Below are 18,057 nucleotides of genomic sequence, written 5' to 3' on the forward strand. Positions count from 1 at the left end.
GGAAGCCCCCTTTTTGAAGAGAGAGGTATATTTATATATTTGTATTTCTTTAAAAATTTGGAACAAAAGGAAAGGAAAACCTCAGCTCCATCCTGTTGCACAGGCTTCCAGATCGCTGCCGGGTTTTTTGTTTTAAAGAAGAGTGTGTGTGCTGAAAAGAAGACAGCTCAAAAAGACTTGGCGTTGAGGTGGGGAAAGAGAGAGAGAGAGAGAGAGAGAGAGAGAGAGAGAGAGAGAGAGAGAGAGAGAGAGAGAGAGAGAGAAACCCCACAATTCTGGAAAAGGGACTTATTGATGGTCCATTTTTAAGAAATTTAAATAGGCAGTGAGAGACTTCATGCTGGGGTGAGTGAGGTGGTGACTGGAGGTGGATTTCAAAACCCAAAGGAGAGTGGATGATGCTCCTTGCTTAGGTGCTGTGAGCCACAGATAGGACAGAAGGAGCGACCTCAATTGCCTCTGTTTACTGCCCACATCCTTTGTGTGCATCAGCCGAGCTATTGATTTGTTTTTGATTTAATTTTTGCTAAACTCAGGGGCTCCTCTTTTTCCTTAAAAGAATCTTCTCCCTCAAAGATCACCAAGCTCTGCCCTTTCTCCCCGCAAGGTTGCTTTTAGCAAAAAAAAAAAAAAAAAGTTCCAAATGTTTCTTCTTTGGTTTATCACCTGCTGCCACCTGGTCCTCGCTGTGGACGAACGGGCCCGTTTCGGCCAGTATCAAGAAGAAATAATTTTCCCCGAGAGACTCAATGCCACATTCCATCCTGCGGGTTGGGATGAGGGTGACATGCTAGACAACGGCCTGGGTAGCAGCGGCAGCTCGGATGAGCGGCTCTCCTACCGCCTTCGCGTGTTCGGTGAAGAACTGGTCCTAAATTTAGAGAAAGACCCCAGCTTCGTCGCAGAGGGCTTGACGGTCCAGTATTTGGGCAGGTCGGGACAAGCAGTGGATACCTTGGCCGAGCAAGGGACCTACTTCACTGGCACGGTGAACTCTGACCCGGAATCGATTGCGGCGGTCAACTACGACGGGGCATCGCTGCTGGGGGTGCTTCAGTACCGTGGCACCGAGTACCACGTGCAGCCCCTGGAAGGGGGAGCCCCGAACACGGCAGGAGGAGCCGGAGCCCACGTGGTGAGGAAGAAGATGCCAGAGAAAGCGGATGGGCCAATGTGCGGCGTCGGGTCCCAGGCGCCAGAGAGCATGACAGCCCCAGCAGGCAAACCATTGCCCAAGGACGAAGCATCTCCCAGGAGAGCAAAGGTAAGAGCATGAGCATGCTGGGATGGAGGGATGCGGCTGCCAAAAACACTTACCGGGAATACTTTGCACATGCCATTTAGTTCCACATTGCGCTCGGCGCCGGCTTTTGAGTCCTTGTTTTAGCATTTCTGTCTTGCTCTTAAAGGAAACTGCATGATACAGGCTCAGACCACTTGTCCATCTAGTTCAGCGTTGTCCACAATGGCTGGTGGTAGCTCTCCGGGGTTTCAGGCATGGGGTATGAACAGCCTGACCTGAAGGACATCGCGATTGAACCTGGGTCCCTCTACATCCATTTTGGTACGGCCCTTCTCCCCACCCAAAAGGTTCTTTGGAGGTTCCCGGTGGGAATGTTCTCAACTGCCCACTATGTCCCCATTTTCCTGGGAGCCCATAGCAGTATCAGGTATCTAACAGAGGTTTGATGCTCACTTCCATGTCAATTGCAACCCAGTTAACCCAGGAAATTGTGGGGCTTTTGCACTTCCCGCAGTTTTTGTACTTTCTGCAGTTTTCATGCATCATGCCACCGCCACTCACGTGAATTTGGGGCGGTATTCCGGCATACAGTTTGTTTCTGTCATTTCCATTGGCGAATCATGGGGGAACAGAGGCACGCATGCGCCTAAAGGCTGGCAACATGTCCAATGATAGGTCAGGTCACACCACGCCCACTGGTGTGAATGAAATTTAGTATGGCATGATGAGATGCCAATATGAAAGCCACTGTTCCATAAGGCAACAGGCAATGCGGTGGAAAAGGAACTTTGGGAACCAGAACAGAAGCGCCTGCATTATAGCCAGGCAAACTACCGCAATAAACTCCATGTCTGAATGCCCCCTTAGTTGGACCCAAGAGAGGTGGTTACTGCTGTTGCTGCTTCTCCTGACAAGCTTGGAGAAAGCAAGTGAACAGATGGCAATGGCGAGGAGGAGGAGCAGAGCCAGGAGGCTCTGGGGTATCAAAAGTAGGGCCCCTTTGGGGATGTGGGGCCACAGTAAATGCCCAATGGGGTTGATCCCTGACACTGGTTGTGTACAGGGACTCTTGAGCCAATGGCACTTGGTCTTGCCAGACAAGTTATGAATTGTTCCTGTTTCCTTAACCTTCCTCGACCTCATGCCTTTCAAATGTCACTGGACACCAACTCCCATCAGCCCCAGCCAACATGGCCATTGCTCAGGCATGATGGGAGCTGTAGTCCAAAAGCATCTACAGGGGGTTAGGGAAGGCTGTCATTGTCAACAACACTGGCTTGGTGAATCCATCAAAGATATTGATTCCTGGCAGGTTCACAGGCATAGCAAAGTGTCATTAGTAAGAACCATAGATACTAGGCAAAACTGCATACAGAGATATGAACATTAGGGGAGATTTGCACTAAAGTGTTGATGAATTTTCGTGAGGACTTCCCTCCCCAGTCACCACCAAAAGAAATATGCAAACTGATGTGAAAATGCAGAAAGCCAAATGTATGTAAAGTTGGAAAAACGAGACACTGAGAGACGTTGAAATTGACAGATTGGCCCATCCCTACCCATACAGCACCTAGCACGCTGTTTCTGCCCAAGCCCATTGTTAAGAAAGAAGTCTTCTTTTTCATGTTTTCATTTTGTTTGGGTCACATTTTCTAAAGGCATGTTAATTATGATATCTCTGTCACTCCCACTCAGTGGCAGGCAGGCGGTGGGGGATCTGGATGCAGTGTCTGCATCCTTCAGATTCTTCCTTGGGGCCAAGTCTGAGAGATAATAATGGAACAGAGTGAAGCAGGGAACGCCCAGCCCCCAGGCAGCGATTCCACACTTGCACCCATCACCCACCACAACCCTCCCCTCCTCTGACTGCTCTTTGCCCTGGCTGTGAGGTGTCATTGGTTGGGGTTGGGAAAGAGACAAGAAAAGTCTTGGCAAAGCTGTAGAAAGCCATCGGGGAGGCTGGGGGAGAGAAAGCAGCTCCATGCAGATGCAAGCCATGGCCTCCCTGGTCTGGGTGCCATCTTGGAACAGCTGCCAAGATGTCTTGAGAAAGCAGGCCAGTGGTTAGAGGAAGGGAGGCTGAATGCAAAGGAGGACAGTGAAGGCTCCTGTCATAAGAACGCAGGAAGTTGCCTCATGCCAAGTCAGAGGACTGATCCATTTAGCTTAGCAGCTACCAGTGGCTCTCCAAGGTTTCTCCCAGCCCTAGCTGGACATAGTGGCTCTCCCTGGGATTGGCTATGGGGCCACCTACTGTTGGCCTCCTTGCCTTCTGCCCTGCTATTCCCAATGGTCACCAAGAACCCATGCTGGCAGCTATGCGCATAATTTATCGTGTGCATTTTTTTGTGCAAATCTACATCATCATCTTCTTTTTGGGGTGGGGGGGTGGGGGTGGTTTTCCTCTTTCTTTTGAGATGCACAGTTGGCCCCTTAAGTCTGATTGAGGCTCTACCTTTGCACACCAGCTTAAGCTCATTCAGTGCCAGCAACCAACCTGAACACATCTCTACTGTCAGAATGGAAATCTGCCTAGCAACTGTTGGGTGTTCAGGATGCTTGTAAGAAAGTTTGCTTTCAAAGAGAAAGGGAGAGGCTCCTGGCAGTGGCTGGTGCCCATTGGGACCAGCAGGGCAGAAGAGAAGGAGGCTAACAGCAGGTGGCGCCACAGCCAGCGGCAGGCAGAGCCAAGTGACTCTAGTTTTGAACCCATCCTCTTCCCTGTTGAGTTCTGCAAAGCCAACAATGAGACTAAAAAGGAGGACGCCGACCCCACTGGCCCTCTCCTGCTTTGGTCCCGCCTCTAGTCCTGGAGGTAATATATAGCGATGGCTGGTGACCCATTGGGATTGTCAGGGTGGAAGGTTGTGGATTTCAGTGAGAGCCACCCCACCTCCCATCGCCCCGTGATTTGAACAGTGGATGATACACACCAGCCCTTGAAGCAAGAGGAGAGCTCCTCTAGGCATGTGCAGAATTGCTCTTCCTCTGTACCGCTGAGTAAGCAAGCATAAGTTTAAAGTTTAGGAGCGAGAGAGAGAGAGAGAGCTTTCAGATCTCAAAAAGATTGTGGCAGAGAACATAAGAAAAGCTCTGCTGGATCAGGCCAGAGGCCCATCTATTTGTCATCCTGTTCTCAAAGTGGCCAACCAGATGCCACTCTGGGAAGCCCACAAGCAAGTCCTGAGTTTTCAACAACCCCCTCCATGAAGCAGAGGTGGTGTTTTATTATTTATTTCAATCATTTACAGACCACTTACCGGTAATTACAATAGTCTCTAAGCATTTGTTCCAGAACCGTGACACAATAAAAACAAGTAAAAGCTATAAAATCAGAATTCCTTTGAAATTGCCTGCTTGAATAAAAGCCTGGCCTCACCTGGAAGGGGGTTCCATAAAACTGGGTCCTCAATATTGAACACACAGCTCCTAATGGATATGAGCCATTTATATTATAAGTAATATATTTCTTAAAAGCACTCGCCTCCACTGTGCCTCAATCTTCCCAGAGGAAGCAATAACCCTGGGTAAGCGCCTGGAACCCCTGGAATCTCACACCACTCTTGGAAATTGGGGTGGTGTGTAACACTGTGCCTCTGAGAGAAGGGGGGGGGGGGGGGCTCTGAAAGTGACTACCCCAAAGACCTCTATGACTGGGCAGGGATATAAGAGATCAGGTATTCTTGGCTCAAGTTGTCGCCAATTAAGCCTTGGCCATGAATACCAGAACCTTGAACCTGGCCCTGACAGAGTAAGAGCAACCAGCGCAAGCTTTTGAGCACCAGTGAAAGTCTGTCCCCATCAAATCTGACATCAACCCGGTTCGTATTTTGTCACCCTAACCCTTCACCTCTGGGTCTTCGTGACGCATGTAATGCAGCGAAGCCGTGGCAAGCTCTGACCTCACACGGTGGCGGGGATGTCTCAGCACCGCACAGGCCCCAAGAGACCTCGCCTCCTACTTAGCGGAAGGCAGGCACTGGTGCCTGGTCTCCTGCTGCACCGAAGGAGTCGAGGCTTGAGGCTCTGAGCCAACAGCAGAGACGGCCCTCAAAGTCTCCCTCCTTCCCTCCCTCAGGAATTTTGTCCAGCAGCCAGTCAAGAAAGCTACCCCACAAGCTCTCCGCTACTCATCTTCTTCCACACTGCCTGGCTGGAGGCACCAAGGCATTCAGGCACATATGTTGTTTATTTGCTCAAATGGGGCCTGACAGATTAATCAACAGAAGCCCGGGGTTGATTAATCCATCTGTCAAAACTGTTGGGCCTTGTCATCTAAGCTCCCTGACCATCTCCAGCTAAAGAACTGTTTCCCCACCAAAACTGCTTAGTTTCAAATTCCCCAAGCCCTAAATCCTTTTTGGTGTCAGATATTTTACTTGCCACACATCCTTTGCATGCAATCGTTTCAATAAAATCTATTTGATTTTAAAAGGTTGTTTTTTTAAAGTGTTCCCTGCCTTGGCTATTATTAACAGGAATCTAGGAAGCAGCCTAGTATAGCTCAGTATTTTCCACTCTGACTGGCAGCAGCTCTCAAGAATCTCAGGCAGAGAAGAGTCTTTCCCATCACTTTCTGTGGCAGGGTTGGGGAATCTAATACCAAGGGGCAAATGTGGCCCTTGCGTGTCTCCACAGGCCACAGCCCATCTCACAAACCATATCCTCTGGTGCTTTTGCCTGGCTGAATGTGTCCTTGAACTGTGATAATACTTCTTGCTTGGCTGGAAAGAAGATGGAGAAATCTCTCTCTGTGTGTAGAAGCCCTTGGGGAAGTGAAATAGCTTAGTGGTAGAATGACTGCTTTGCTTGCAGAAGGTCACTGGTTCAATCCCCAGCATCTCCAGGTACAGGACCCTGGAGAGCAATTACCAATCAGTGTAGACAATACCGAGATAGATGGACAAATGGTCTGGCTCAGTATAAGACAGCTTCCTATGTTCCTGCATTTTGCATGGCTGGAATGGAACCTACCATACAAAGATAAGAGTCAGATCCATTGCTTCACACCTCTGCATCTGCCTGCACCCAGCCCTGGTATGTGGCCCCTGGAAGATCACTCTGGAGGAAATGCAGCCCCAGGCAGAAAAGTAGGTTTTCTGTAGTGTACTTCTAACATGAAACAGCGGGGAAGTTCCCGCATTCAAAGCAGGTGCTCTGCCACTGAACTACAATCCTTCTTCAAATATAACTGGCTAGCAGACTTGTACCTGACGCTGCTCAGGAATTCTAAGAAACAGAAAAACCAGCGCAGTCTTGAAATCAGTGCTTAAAATCAGTGCAGTTTTGAACGGAACGGTCTGCCATCTTGATTCAAAATGGCATCCAAATGTCTCCAAAGATAAGACAAATACCTGCTCTTCAATTTCAGGAACTGCCACGCAAAAACTTGTTGTGGTATCGTAAGAGGTGTCCAAATGCATAGACAACAAACAGCTTCTCAAAATATATAGCAGATAACATTAATTAAATTGATGGATCTGTCATTTCATGTATCCCCACCCAGTGTTCTGTCCCTGCCTAGGCACTTAGGGCAAAGCTTGCTCCCCCATGGTGTATGTGGGGCAGAATGAGGTTCACTCGCCCTCTTTCCAACTCACCTCTCTTCATCCCTTCTGTTCCCTGAAGCGGTTTGCTTCCATCCCACGCTATGTGGAGACTCTGGTGGTGGCTGATGAAGAGATGGCGCATTTCCACGGTGCAGGCCTCAAGCGCTACCTCCTCACCATCATGGCAGCGGCTGCCAAGTTCTTCCGACACCCCAGCCTGAAGAATCCAGTCAACTTGGTCGTGACCAGGCTGGTTGTGATTGGACAATCCGAGGACGGGTTGCGGGTGTCGTCCAACGCTGCCGAGACGCTGCGAAATTTCTGCACATGGCAGAAAGGCCTCAATAAGGAGAGTGACGAGGATCCTGAGCATTTCGACACAGCCATTCTCTTCACTAGAGAGGTAAGTGAACTGCTGCCAGGTATCCCCCTATATGCTGCGCAGAGAACTCGCACAACTAAAATTCTGCACCAAGGAAAGTGGCCAAATTCTGCATAAATTCTGCAAATTGGTCACACTGGCATTTAGCGATAGGCTCCTTACTTTCCTAACCTGTGAAAAGTTCCAGGGATTGCAGCAAAATTCAGGTTTGGTTTCCTTTGGGTGAAAGAGAGCCCCCAGAGGCTTAAGGGGTATTTGCAATAAGTAGCTACCGTATTTTTCGCTCTATAACACGCACCCAACCATAACACGCACATAGTTTTTAGAGGAGGAAAATCTGTAGGCATGCCACCCGTAGGCATTTCCTCCATAACACGCACAGACATTTCCCCTTACTTTCTAGGAGGAAAAAAGTGAGTGTTATGGTGCAAAAAATATGGTAGTTGAGAGCTGGAGGGTAGATAAGACTAGGACCAGGAGGTTCTGGGTTCAAATTCCCTATTCAGCCATGAAGCTCACAAAAGGATAGATGATGATAGATGATAGATAGATAGATGATAGATAGATAGATAGATAGATAGATAGATAGATGATAGATAGATGATAGATGCCAACAAAAAGAAAATTAGAAGAAGGGGGGTGGGGAGAAACATTTTAAAAAGCTACTACCTCCAGGTGGCGCTGTGGTCTAAACCACAGAGCCTAGGGCTTGCTGATCAGAAGGTTGGCGGTTCGAATCCCCGCGACGGGGTGAGCTCCCGTTGCTCAGTCCCAGCTCCTGCCAACCTAGCAGTTCGAAAGAACGTCAAAGTGCAAGTAGATAAATAGGTACCACTCCGGCGGGAAGGTAAACGGCGTTTCCGTGCGCTGCTCTGGTTTCGCCAGAAGCAGCTTAGTCATGCTGGCCACATGACCCGGAAGCTGTACGCCGGCTCCCTCGGCCAATAAAGCGAGATGAGCGCCACAACCCCAGAGTCGTCCGCAACTGGACCTAACGGTCAGGGGTCCCTTTACTTTACCTACGAACTCTTGTTCACTGGAGGTTTTGAAAGAGATGCTGGATGGCCTTCCATCAGGAATTTGTTAGCTATGGTTCCTGTGTTGCAGGGAATCATAGCTAACTAGAACCTTCCAGCCCTACAGCTCTATGATTCTATCAGTTCTAGCTTGGTCTAAACGCAAGTGTCTGACCATCTCTCCCCCTACTGACTTGCAAGGAGAGCTGATTTGGCAGCCAGTGGGTGCCTTCTCCTCCAGAAAGATACTGTAGACTTTGCCTGCTGAGTCCTACAGAGGGTGCCATCCCACATGGCCAGTGCCACCTTGGAGGCTCCTTCAATGGCTGTTTCTACCACACTGTGCATTGGTGGCCTTGACAATATGCATTTGTCTTTCCCTGGCAGGATCTCTGCGGGCGCTCTAGCTGTGGCACTCTGGGCATGGCGGACGTGGGCACTGTGTGTGACCCAGAACGCAGCTGCTCCATCGTGGAGGATGACGGGCTCCAGTCTGCTTTCACTGCAGCGCATGAGCTTGGTACGTGGGGACTGGCACCTTGCACTCAACCAGCCACCCCTGGGGGGCATTCCCATGGATCCACCCCTGCTGAAAAGCCAGGTGGTCTATTCCCAAAAAAGACAGAGGTGTGGAGTGCAAGCCTAGGCTTGTCTAGTCAGCAATATGAGTTTCATGAAGGATAATGTATCAATGACTATTAACCATCAGGGCTATGCTCTGCCTCGACTCTCGGATGCAGTATGCCTCTGAATAACAGTCGTTATTTATCGTTCGGTGTGTTTGGTTCCCTGGGCTCGTTTGGGAGGAAGGGCAAGATATGAGTTTAATAAATAATAACTAATCTTGGGAGCCTACGCTTCTCATTAGATAGCAGATTCTGTACTTGAATGGCCGAGTAATTAACACAAAATATTCTGCAGCTTCACAAGTATATGGGGAGCTGGAGCTGAATTCTCTCTCTCTCTCTCTCTCTCTCTCTCTCTCTCTCTCCTTTCCCCCTTGTATAGGCCATGTCTTCAACATGCTCCATGACGATGACAAGCACTGCAGAGAGCTGAACCGCCACTCAAACTCACGCCACATGATGGCCTCCATCATGTCCCCCGTGGACCCTGAAGAGATGTGGTCCCCATGCAGTGCCCGCTTCATCACTGACTTCCTAGACAATGACCATGGTAGGACTTTGCCTTCCGATCTGCGCATTCCTCGACTGTTCAGTTGGATCTTTTCAGCCCTGGTGGTCGAGCTTCCTTCCTCACCATCCTGGCCTCATGTGACAACTTAAGCACCTAGGGAGAAGGGGGAGCAATTCAATTCAGTTTGCATTGAAAGGAGAACCAAAACAATGCAAAGACGGAAAACAGCCATTTTTTGAAATTCATGCATCTCTAAACGTTGTAATGCTGTTCTCCGGCCAAGTGATGTCCAAAGAAATATAAAATGCATATGCAGTAATTATGAAAAGGGCATACTAAAATGCATTTTTATTAGGGAACATTGCTTTGCAGAACTGTATACTCAAAATTGACAGATCTGCCCATTCCTAGGCCTTGAATTAACCGATCTTCTGGTTCCCCCTTCCTCATCCCTTTCCTTGCAGGTCGCTGCCTCTTAGACAAACCACGTGAACCCCTGCACCTCCCAGCTGCCTTCCCCGGCAGTGATTACGACGTGGACCAGCAGTGCCAGCTGAGCTTTGGGCCCGACTCACGCCACTGCCCCAGCATGCGTCCCCCTTGTTCCTCACTGTGGTGCACGGGGCAGATCAACGGGCAATACATGTGCCAGACGAAATACTTCCCCTGGGCCGATGGGACACCTTGCGGCGAAGGCAAGAGTTGCATGAGCGGCCAGTGCATAAGCAAAGTCGACTTGAAGACGTACAATGTGAGTAGACCCGCCAGCAGTGTCTCTGTATTTCCAGGGTAGACATAAAGGACATAGGGCTCACTTTTTGAGCTGGGAAGGACGCATTTGTACGGTATTGAATGCACTTGTTCTGTTAGCACAGGGAATTGTACTTGCGTAATGGTGCTTTCCCTCTTCTCCTCCCCTGAATGGACACCATGCCCTCCCAAATCTGCTCCTGAGGGGAGCATCAGGACAGATTTAAGGGGTGCACAGGGGAAGGAGGGGAGAAGATCTGCTGCACAAGCACCAATTCTTACGCTAGTGGATCGAATTGCTTGGCACTACACTAGATACAAGCCTTGGAAACCCAAGAACACAAGAGGCACACACAAAGCATGTAAACTGATGTGGAAATGTAGGAACTGAACTTAAGTTTAGAAAAAGGAGAAACAGATACTGACAGATTCACCTGTCGCCACCATAATGCTTGTGAAGTGCTTTGTACATTTGAAAACACTGTATGACGTATCGTCTCACACAAAGCACTTTTTCACTCTCTCTTCCCTTTTCTCCTTTTTTGCAGATTCCCACCCACGGCGGCTGGGGACGTTGGGGCCCGTGGGGTGATTGCTCCCGCAGCTGTGGAGGGGGAGTGCAGTACTCCACCCGCGAGTGCAACAAGCCTGTCCCACGCAATGGTGGCAAGTACTGCGAAGGGAAACGCACCCAGTACCGCTCCTGCAACGTCCAGAATTGCCCTGATGGGAACGGTAAGATCGTTTCTGCCACTTTCAAACAGCGTTTCTTAGGTGGACTTGATTGCCACAGCCTGCCCTGGTGCTTCCTCGCTTGTGTTTCTTACTGGCTGAAACCATAGCTAGCCAACTGCCAGCGAGTGCAGGCAATAGTGAGCAAGAGGGACCAATTCTCCGACTCCACATAAGGCCGCTTCCTATGTTCCTGTGTGCTAACTGGGTTCATTATTCCAAGTGGCGCACAGGGCTCTTGCTTAACTGTTTAATATGGAAGAGAAAACGTGAGACGGAAGCAATCGTCAACAGGCTTAACATGAATGTTGATGCCGATTTCACACCCAAAATGCATCTGGGGCCGTTTTATTGTTGTCACCCAGCCCTAGTTGCAGGTCTTAACCCCTGTGTGTTAATTCCCCTCCAGCTCTGACCTACCGGGAACAGCAGTGTGCTGTCTACAATCACCGCACGGACATGTTTAAGGACTACCCTGCCCCCATGGACTGGGTGCCCCGCTACAGCGGTGTGGCTGAGCGTGACCAGTGCAAGTTGACCTGCCAATCCCATGCCTTGGGCTACTACTATGTCCTGGAACCGAAGGTAAGTGTTACCATGGCAACGTGAGCCTCCCGTCCTTCAGGAGACCCTGAGGTTATTTTACACTTTACACAGAACAGGCTTTCGGAAACAAAATGCAAAGCAATGGACAGCTATCTGAGAGTGTGTAGGCGAGAGATGGGGAATCTGGAAGGTGTTGTGGGGAAGGAAGTAGAGGACTGAAGAGGAAAGTGATTTTCCCATAAGCCCTTGGGGCAGCAAACTGACTCTTGCTTGGTTCTAGGTGGCTGATGGAACACCCTGCTCCCCTGACTCCACCTCAGTCTGCGTCCAGGGGCGCTGCGTCCACGCTGGCTGCGATCGTGTCATCGGCTCGAAGAAGAAGTTTGACAAATGCATGGCGTGCGGAGGGGACAACTCTGGATGCACCAAGATCTATGGTTCTTTCACCAACCCTCAGTGAGTGACATTTTTTTTGCAGGTGCTGCTTTGTGTGGCGCTAAGACATTGGGAATGCACAATGTGTTTCCCTCCTTCCCAACCCCAAGCATTTCTTTACAGATAGTTGAGACCTTGCTGATGCCATTACTTCAACAGTTAAACATAGGCCTATGCCAAAAGTATCCATAGAAACCCTAATTCAAGAGCCCAGATATAAATGATGAATAGTTTTTGCATTTATGAATTTCAGGTTGTATCCAAGAGTAATCCTACTTAGTTGGATACAAACAGTGCTTTTTTTCTGGGGGGATGCAGGGGTATGCAAAGCCCTAAACATTTTGTGAATCTTTGTACTATTGTCCATTTACTGTATTGATTTTCCCCGATTTGAACTATAAAATGGTTATTTTCTTGAGTCAAAATGAGAGTACCCAAAAACATTTTTAAAAGAAAAAAAGCACTGGATACAAATACATATATATTCATACTTACATGATTTGTTCCAATTATAAAACCATCCTGTTCCCATTCCTAACAAAAAGGTGCAAGAACTTTCATGCATTTTGAAGGGAAAGCTATAAAGTGGCTTCCCCTGCATGCAATTGAGTACAGAATTACAAATGCACATAAATTAATTCCAACAGAACTGGGCGATTTTTAACAGCCCCTGATTCCTAGAAGACCGTGGATTGCTGTTTGCAAGGAAACATGTCCATGGGTACACTGCTTCTGTATGACTGGGATTAAGCAGTATACAAAGTGTTGAAACAAATAAATAATGTGGAAAGGGCGGGACCTCTCACTCCAATCCCATCCAGCCCTAAATCCCATCCAGCCCTAAGACCTGGCCTTTCTCGGACCAATAGATTGGCTCCTATTCCAGCTTCCTAGGGCCACATTCACACCATTCATTTAAAGCCATAGCACAGCACCTTAAGCAGTTATGGCATCCCCCAAAGAACCCTGGGAGATGTAGTCTATCAAGTATGCTGATAGTCATTAGGAGCCCCTTATTCCCCTTGCAGATCAACAATTCCCAAAGTTCCCTGAGAACCACTCAGAAAATTTGGGTGCTTGGCCACACTTGTCCCACGCCCAGAAAGCATGGCTCCAAGCAGTTTCCCACCGCTTTCCTCTGGAAAACTTGTTCTTCTGCGCGAAATCAGAACAGCAATCCGCAGAAAAACCGGATTGCCCTTTGTTCTGATTCAGCGCTAAAATGCAAGTTCCCCCAGGGAGGAAAGTGGCAAGGAAAACAGAAGTGTGAATGAGCCCTGAGTCTTGTGGAGACCTGGCCACCCTGCCCCTCAGAGGCAGGCCTTTTCCCGCTCTCCATCCCAGCTGATCCCTGATCTTTCTCGTCCTCCCGCCCAATCAGGTACGGTTACAACGACGTGGTCACCATCCCGGTGGGAGCCACCAACATCCTGATCCGCCAGAGCAGCGGCCCATCGTCCTCCAGCGACGGGATCTACCTGGCTCTCCGCCGGCGGGACGGCACTTACGCCCTCAACGGCAACTACATCCTGGCACCTTCCGAGCAGGACGTCCACCTGCCAGGCGGGGTGAACATGCGCTACAGCGGGGCCACCAAGGCCATGGAGACGATCGTGGGGCGCGGGCCCCTGAAAGAACCGCTCACCTTGCAAGCCTTGGTGGTGACCGACCAGAAGACCCCGCGCCTCAAGTACACCTTCTTCGTCCCCAAGGCTCCAAAGAGGTTGTCGAGCCAGTGGCTGAAGCAGAAGGCTCGCATCTTGGAGGTCCTAAGGAACCGGCGAGGCCGCAAATAGACATGCGCACCTCTCGCGGAGAGGTGGTGCCTGCCCAGGCCTCCTGACTTGATCTGGCCCCTGCAACCCACAATGGAGGCAGGCGTCTGTGTGGGGAGGGGGCTCAAAAGGCACGTCTTCTTAATGTCGCTTTCCTGAAGATGACCAAACTGCACCAAACCTTCCCCGCTGACCCCACAAACAAGAGACCCTAAGCAGCAAAAGCTGGTGCTAGGTTTGCTTAATGGCTCAGGGACCTTCCAGGACCTTCTGCCGCATGTTGCGGACTCTCTTTCTTGGCTCTGCCTGGACATTTGAAGACTCAGGACACAAACCAAGTTGTGGGGGGAAAGGGGAAAGCACCCAGAGGCTTAAGGCCTTGCATGCCTGAAAAGGCTTGACCTCAAGTGTGGGGTTGTCAAGCCTCCTCCCTGATAAGTTATAGGGTGATGGTCAGCCGGGCTCCAAAATGGAATCCAGGGTGGGGAGGAGGAGGTGAAAAAAAGCCCCTTGCTGTTTTTGTGTGGTTTATTCGGGGATGGGGTGGAATGAGCGACAGGGAGAAGCAACGGAGCTGACTGAAGAGAACAGGCACCAATTCTGCAAAAACAACATCTGGCTTAGCCCAGGCCGTCAACGGGCCTATTCTCCATTGTGCTTGTTCCCTCAGTTTTTTTATTCCTGTCCGCTCGTGTACTGTATTTATTATCCTTTTTATTTATTCACTACCCTGGATGCATAAAGAGTATTAATTGTGGGGAGGGTTTATATATATATATATTTGTTGTTGCTGCTGGGGTTTTTTTTTTTAAGCAGAACAAAGGAGGCAGCAATGTTCCTCAGCCTCACCAAAACTTGGCAAGTTTACACCACACGTTTTTTCTGGGGGAGCCAGAAAATGTGCTCGAATCAGCGGAGTCTACCTCAGCCTCTTAGCGCCTCCTTCCCCCACTCTCTGCTCTCAAATGGGCTTTTTTTTTGGCCCACCCTACAGCTGTCTCTGGCTTTGGACAGGCGAGCCTCTCTTATTTTTTTGGCAGCACGTGCCTTTCTCCTTTTTCTTGCGGCAATGACAAGGCACCAGAGAAATTACAGGCCTTGGTTTGGGGGGAAAGCCTTCCCAAAGTGGTCAGGCTCTGGGGCTTTTTCCTCATAGTAGGCCGGCCTCAGTTAGGCCTCCCTTCTTCTATCGTGCTGAGGGAGGGGCGAAGGGACCAGGCCTTTGTGCCTCTCACTGCTGTGGCCTGCAGAAAAGGCCACTCGAAGAATTTCCTCCCCTCAGCCCAGAAAATAATGTTGTGTCTGGGCTGGTTCCCAATTATCACAGGTTGTGAGGGGAGCTGACGGCCCTAACGTTATGGGCTAGGAGGCACTGCCGAGTGAGTGGCAAGGGAATAAGCAGCAGCTTAGCATGAGGAGGCCGTTAAAAGGGAATTATTTTTCCCAGCCTAAAAAAAAAGTGAGGGAAAGCAGGTGATTTCATTGAGGTGGCAGGGAGAGAGAAGGTCATAGAGCAAACCCAATGGAATCAATGGTTCCGACTAGCTTAGGTCCACAAATTTCAGTGGGGCTACTCTGAGTAAAAGTCAGTTGGCTATCATCCCTAGACGCTGACGTGCAATTCTTCTAAAATGAGAGCAGAGGTTAGTGGTTGCAGCAGCGAAGTAGGGCGAAGGTGGGAAACAATGGGACTCCACCAGCTCTGAGAGCGAAAGGATGCCAAGCCAGGGTCTTCTCATTGTCTCTCCCCTCCCTGAGGAGTAGAAGCACATGGGCCAAGAGGCAGCAAAAGGGAACAAGAAACTCATTCTGCACATTGCTGTGCCAGAAGCACCAGCCCTTACAACAGGGGCAGGGAACATTGGGCCCTCCAGATGCTGTTGAACTGCAATTCCCATCATCTCTGGCCATTGGCCATGCTTGCTGGGGCTGGTGGGAGTTGTAGTTGAGCAACATGAGCTATGCCCATACCGAGGCTGATACACACTAAGTTTCCCCCTGGAGGGGGTGAATTATATTTAAAACCTCTGTAGAACCAGAGGGAATCCCCCCCCCCCAAACAACTCCCCAGTTTTGTCAGTGATAGCCCTTTCCCTCAACCACAGGGACTCTGATAGTTAATAATTTAATTAAATTATAAATCAAGGACCATAGCAGCAAAAGCCTTAACTGGCCCCGGGGCAAGTCCCCAGGGGTCATGAGGTTGGGTTTTATATTCGTTTTGTATAGAACAGTGTGTTTGATCTTAATAACTATTGTTGGGGATCTGGGGTTATTTTTTTCCGTTTTGAAATAATAAAAACTCCGCCAGGTTATTTAATGCTATTTATAAACCCGGTGTCTTGGTGTGACTCTTTTGGTGGGTACCACTATACAGTACTGATATTTAGCAGTGGCTTAGGAGAAAGAATTAAGAGGAGGGGTGAGGAACCTCAGACCGTGGCCAAATGCAACTTTCCAGATCTTTCTAGCTGGGCCCTGGGACTAAGTTATCTGTCCTAGGCAGCGCTTCAGTTTCACTCGGTGGCACATAGCTCAGCGGTAGGGTGTCCACTTCCCGAAGCAGAAGGTCCCAGGCATCCCCAGACAGTGGAGAAAGATTCCTGCCCCAAATCCTGGGAGACCTACAGCCTGTCAGCTACACTGAGCTACATGGCGCAATGGCTTGACTCTGTATAAGGGAGCTTCCTGTTGCAAAGTCTTGTCTCTGACCCCATGAGCTCAGCTGGCCAAGACACAGACAGTTGGCCGGATGCGACCCTGAAGCAATATCATCTGTAAGGCGGTTTTATCAAGAAGCAGTGAAAAGCCGGACCTCAGCTTCCCTCGCTAGGGAAAGAAAAGCTTTCAAGCTGTAAATGAGAGAGGGAACATTCTATACTTTTGGGGTGGGGAAACCAGACACCCTTGGCCACTGGCCAAGCTGACTGCGGCCTGCTAGGAGAGGAGAGTGCAACAATATCGCCTTGTTAGATCTTGCTTCGGGCTTGGTATGCAATGCCTCAGGAATTCCGGAGGGGACACACTTCAAAATTATATGAACGTTATGACACCCATACTATCTGTAAGGGGATGAGGTCGTGCGGCAGACTGTTGTCTATGGACCACTGTGCGGAGAACAGGCTGTGCCCCCCACAACCACCCAAAGTTTGAGAAGGCAACTCTTTTGTCTGTTAATGACTTTGCTGAGCTTACTCGGTTATGGAGGCCACTTTCCAGGCAGATGGGTTGGACCAGCCTTTAAATTTCCCAAAACGAACCAATGGAGAAGTGAAGTCAAACTGCTGGAAGGTTGCAGCACCTGCTGTGACTGCAAAGACCGATATGGGAGAGACATGTTTTGTTGCAGCTGGGGCAGATGAAGGCATACGGTATGTCTCCTGATAAGGTTATAACTGCTGCCTCCCACATTGTTTTTGCTGCATTTGTAGCACCAAAGTGACCTCTCTGGGGCGCAAACCTGAGCAGTGTGTTATGGAGGCCCTGAGCTACCCAGATGACAAGCCATCCCCCCTCTCATCCTTGCCAATGTGATTCAAAGGAAAGCAGAGCAATATGCTTGGCACCAGCTTGGCTGCAGGAGTTGCAGGAAGGAGGCATACCAGGCAGCCTCCAACTGTCTTAGGGACTCCACTATGGATTTGTGTAGGCTTGACTCCTTAGCTTTTTCTTCTCCTGAAGATGTCTTGCAAGGCACCAATACTAAGCAGGGGGTATTATGGGAAATCGGAAAGAGTGACTAGATACAGGTACCTGGGGCTACTTGACATGGTGGGGACAGGGCTGGCATCAGCAGTGGTGCCCAGCCAAATACTCAAGAATAGCAGAATAACCCAGCTGGATCAGGCCAGTGGCTCATCTAGTCCAGCATCCTGTTCTCTCAGCAGTCAAACCAGATGCTGGTGGGATACCCCCAAGCAGGACCCGAGCGCAACAACAGCTCTCTCCCCATTTGTGATTCCTGGCAACTGATCCTCAGAGGCATATTGTCTCCAACGGTAGTGGCAGAACACAGCCACAGTGTTTGGGAGCCATCAACAGCCTGATTCTGCAAGATTGTGTCTAATCCTCTTTTTAAAGCCATCCAAATTGGTGGCCATCACTTCTTAAGGGAGCAAATTGCATAGTTGCATTACGTGTTGTGTAAAGAAATGCTTTCATCTGTCCTGAATTTCCCAACCTTCACAAACTGGCCATTCCCGTCACCTCCTAATGGCAAAGTCCTCTTCCTTTAAGGCGTAGCCTCCCAACACCTGCACGGCAGCTGTTTTTGTTACTCTGCTACTTGGACCTACGGGCAGAGCAAAAAATTGGGTTCCAGGCTTTAAAATAAAAAAGGAAGGAGTCCCCAAAGGTGAGGTCCAGAAGAAGGATCGTCGCTACATCTCCTCCTCCATGTTTTCCTGCTGCCTCTTCAAATCTTCTTTCCAGACGTTCACCTCCTCTGTCGCTTTTCTCTGACTCACCCAGGCGCTGAAAGGTTCCTGGGCCC

General features: G+C 49.6%; 1 protein-coding gene across 1 annotated transcript; it reads left to right on the forward strand.

The window, feature by feature from the left end:
• Positions 1 to 246: 246 nt before the first annotated feature.
• On the forward strand, positions 247 to 15,898 carry ADAMTS4 (ADAM metallopeptidase with thrombospondin type 1 motif 4). Its single transcript, XM_028709482.2, has 9 exons — positions 247 to 1,264; positions 6,872 to 7,195; positions 8,578 to 8,710; positions 9,199 to 9,366; positions 9,792 to 10,078; positions 10,626 to 10,812; positions 11,219 to 11,394; positions 11,636 to 11,811; positions 13,172 to 15,898. Exons 1-9 carry the CDS (start codon positions 644 to 646, stop codon positions 13,584 to 13,586), a joined length of 2,487 nt encoding a protein of 828 aa, XP_028565315.2. The 5' UTR covers positions 247 to 643; the 3' UTR covers positions 13,587 to 15,898.
• The last annotated feature ends 2,159 nt before the right edge of the window (positions 15,899 to 18,057 follow it).

The sequence above is a fragment of the Podarcis muralis genome, chromosome 16 (genome assembly GCF_964188315.1).
Source record: "Podarcis muralis chromosome 16, rPodMur119.hap1.1, whole genome shotgun sequence".
In the NCBI taxonomy this organism is placed as follows: Eukaryota; Metazoa; Chordata; class Lepidosauria; order Squamata; family Lacertidae; genus Podarcis; species Podarcis muralis.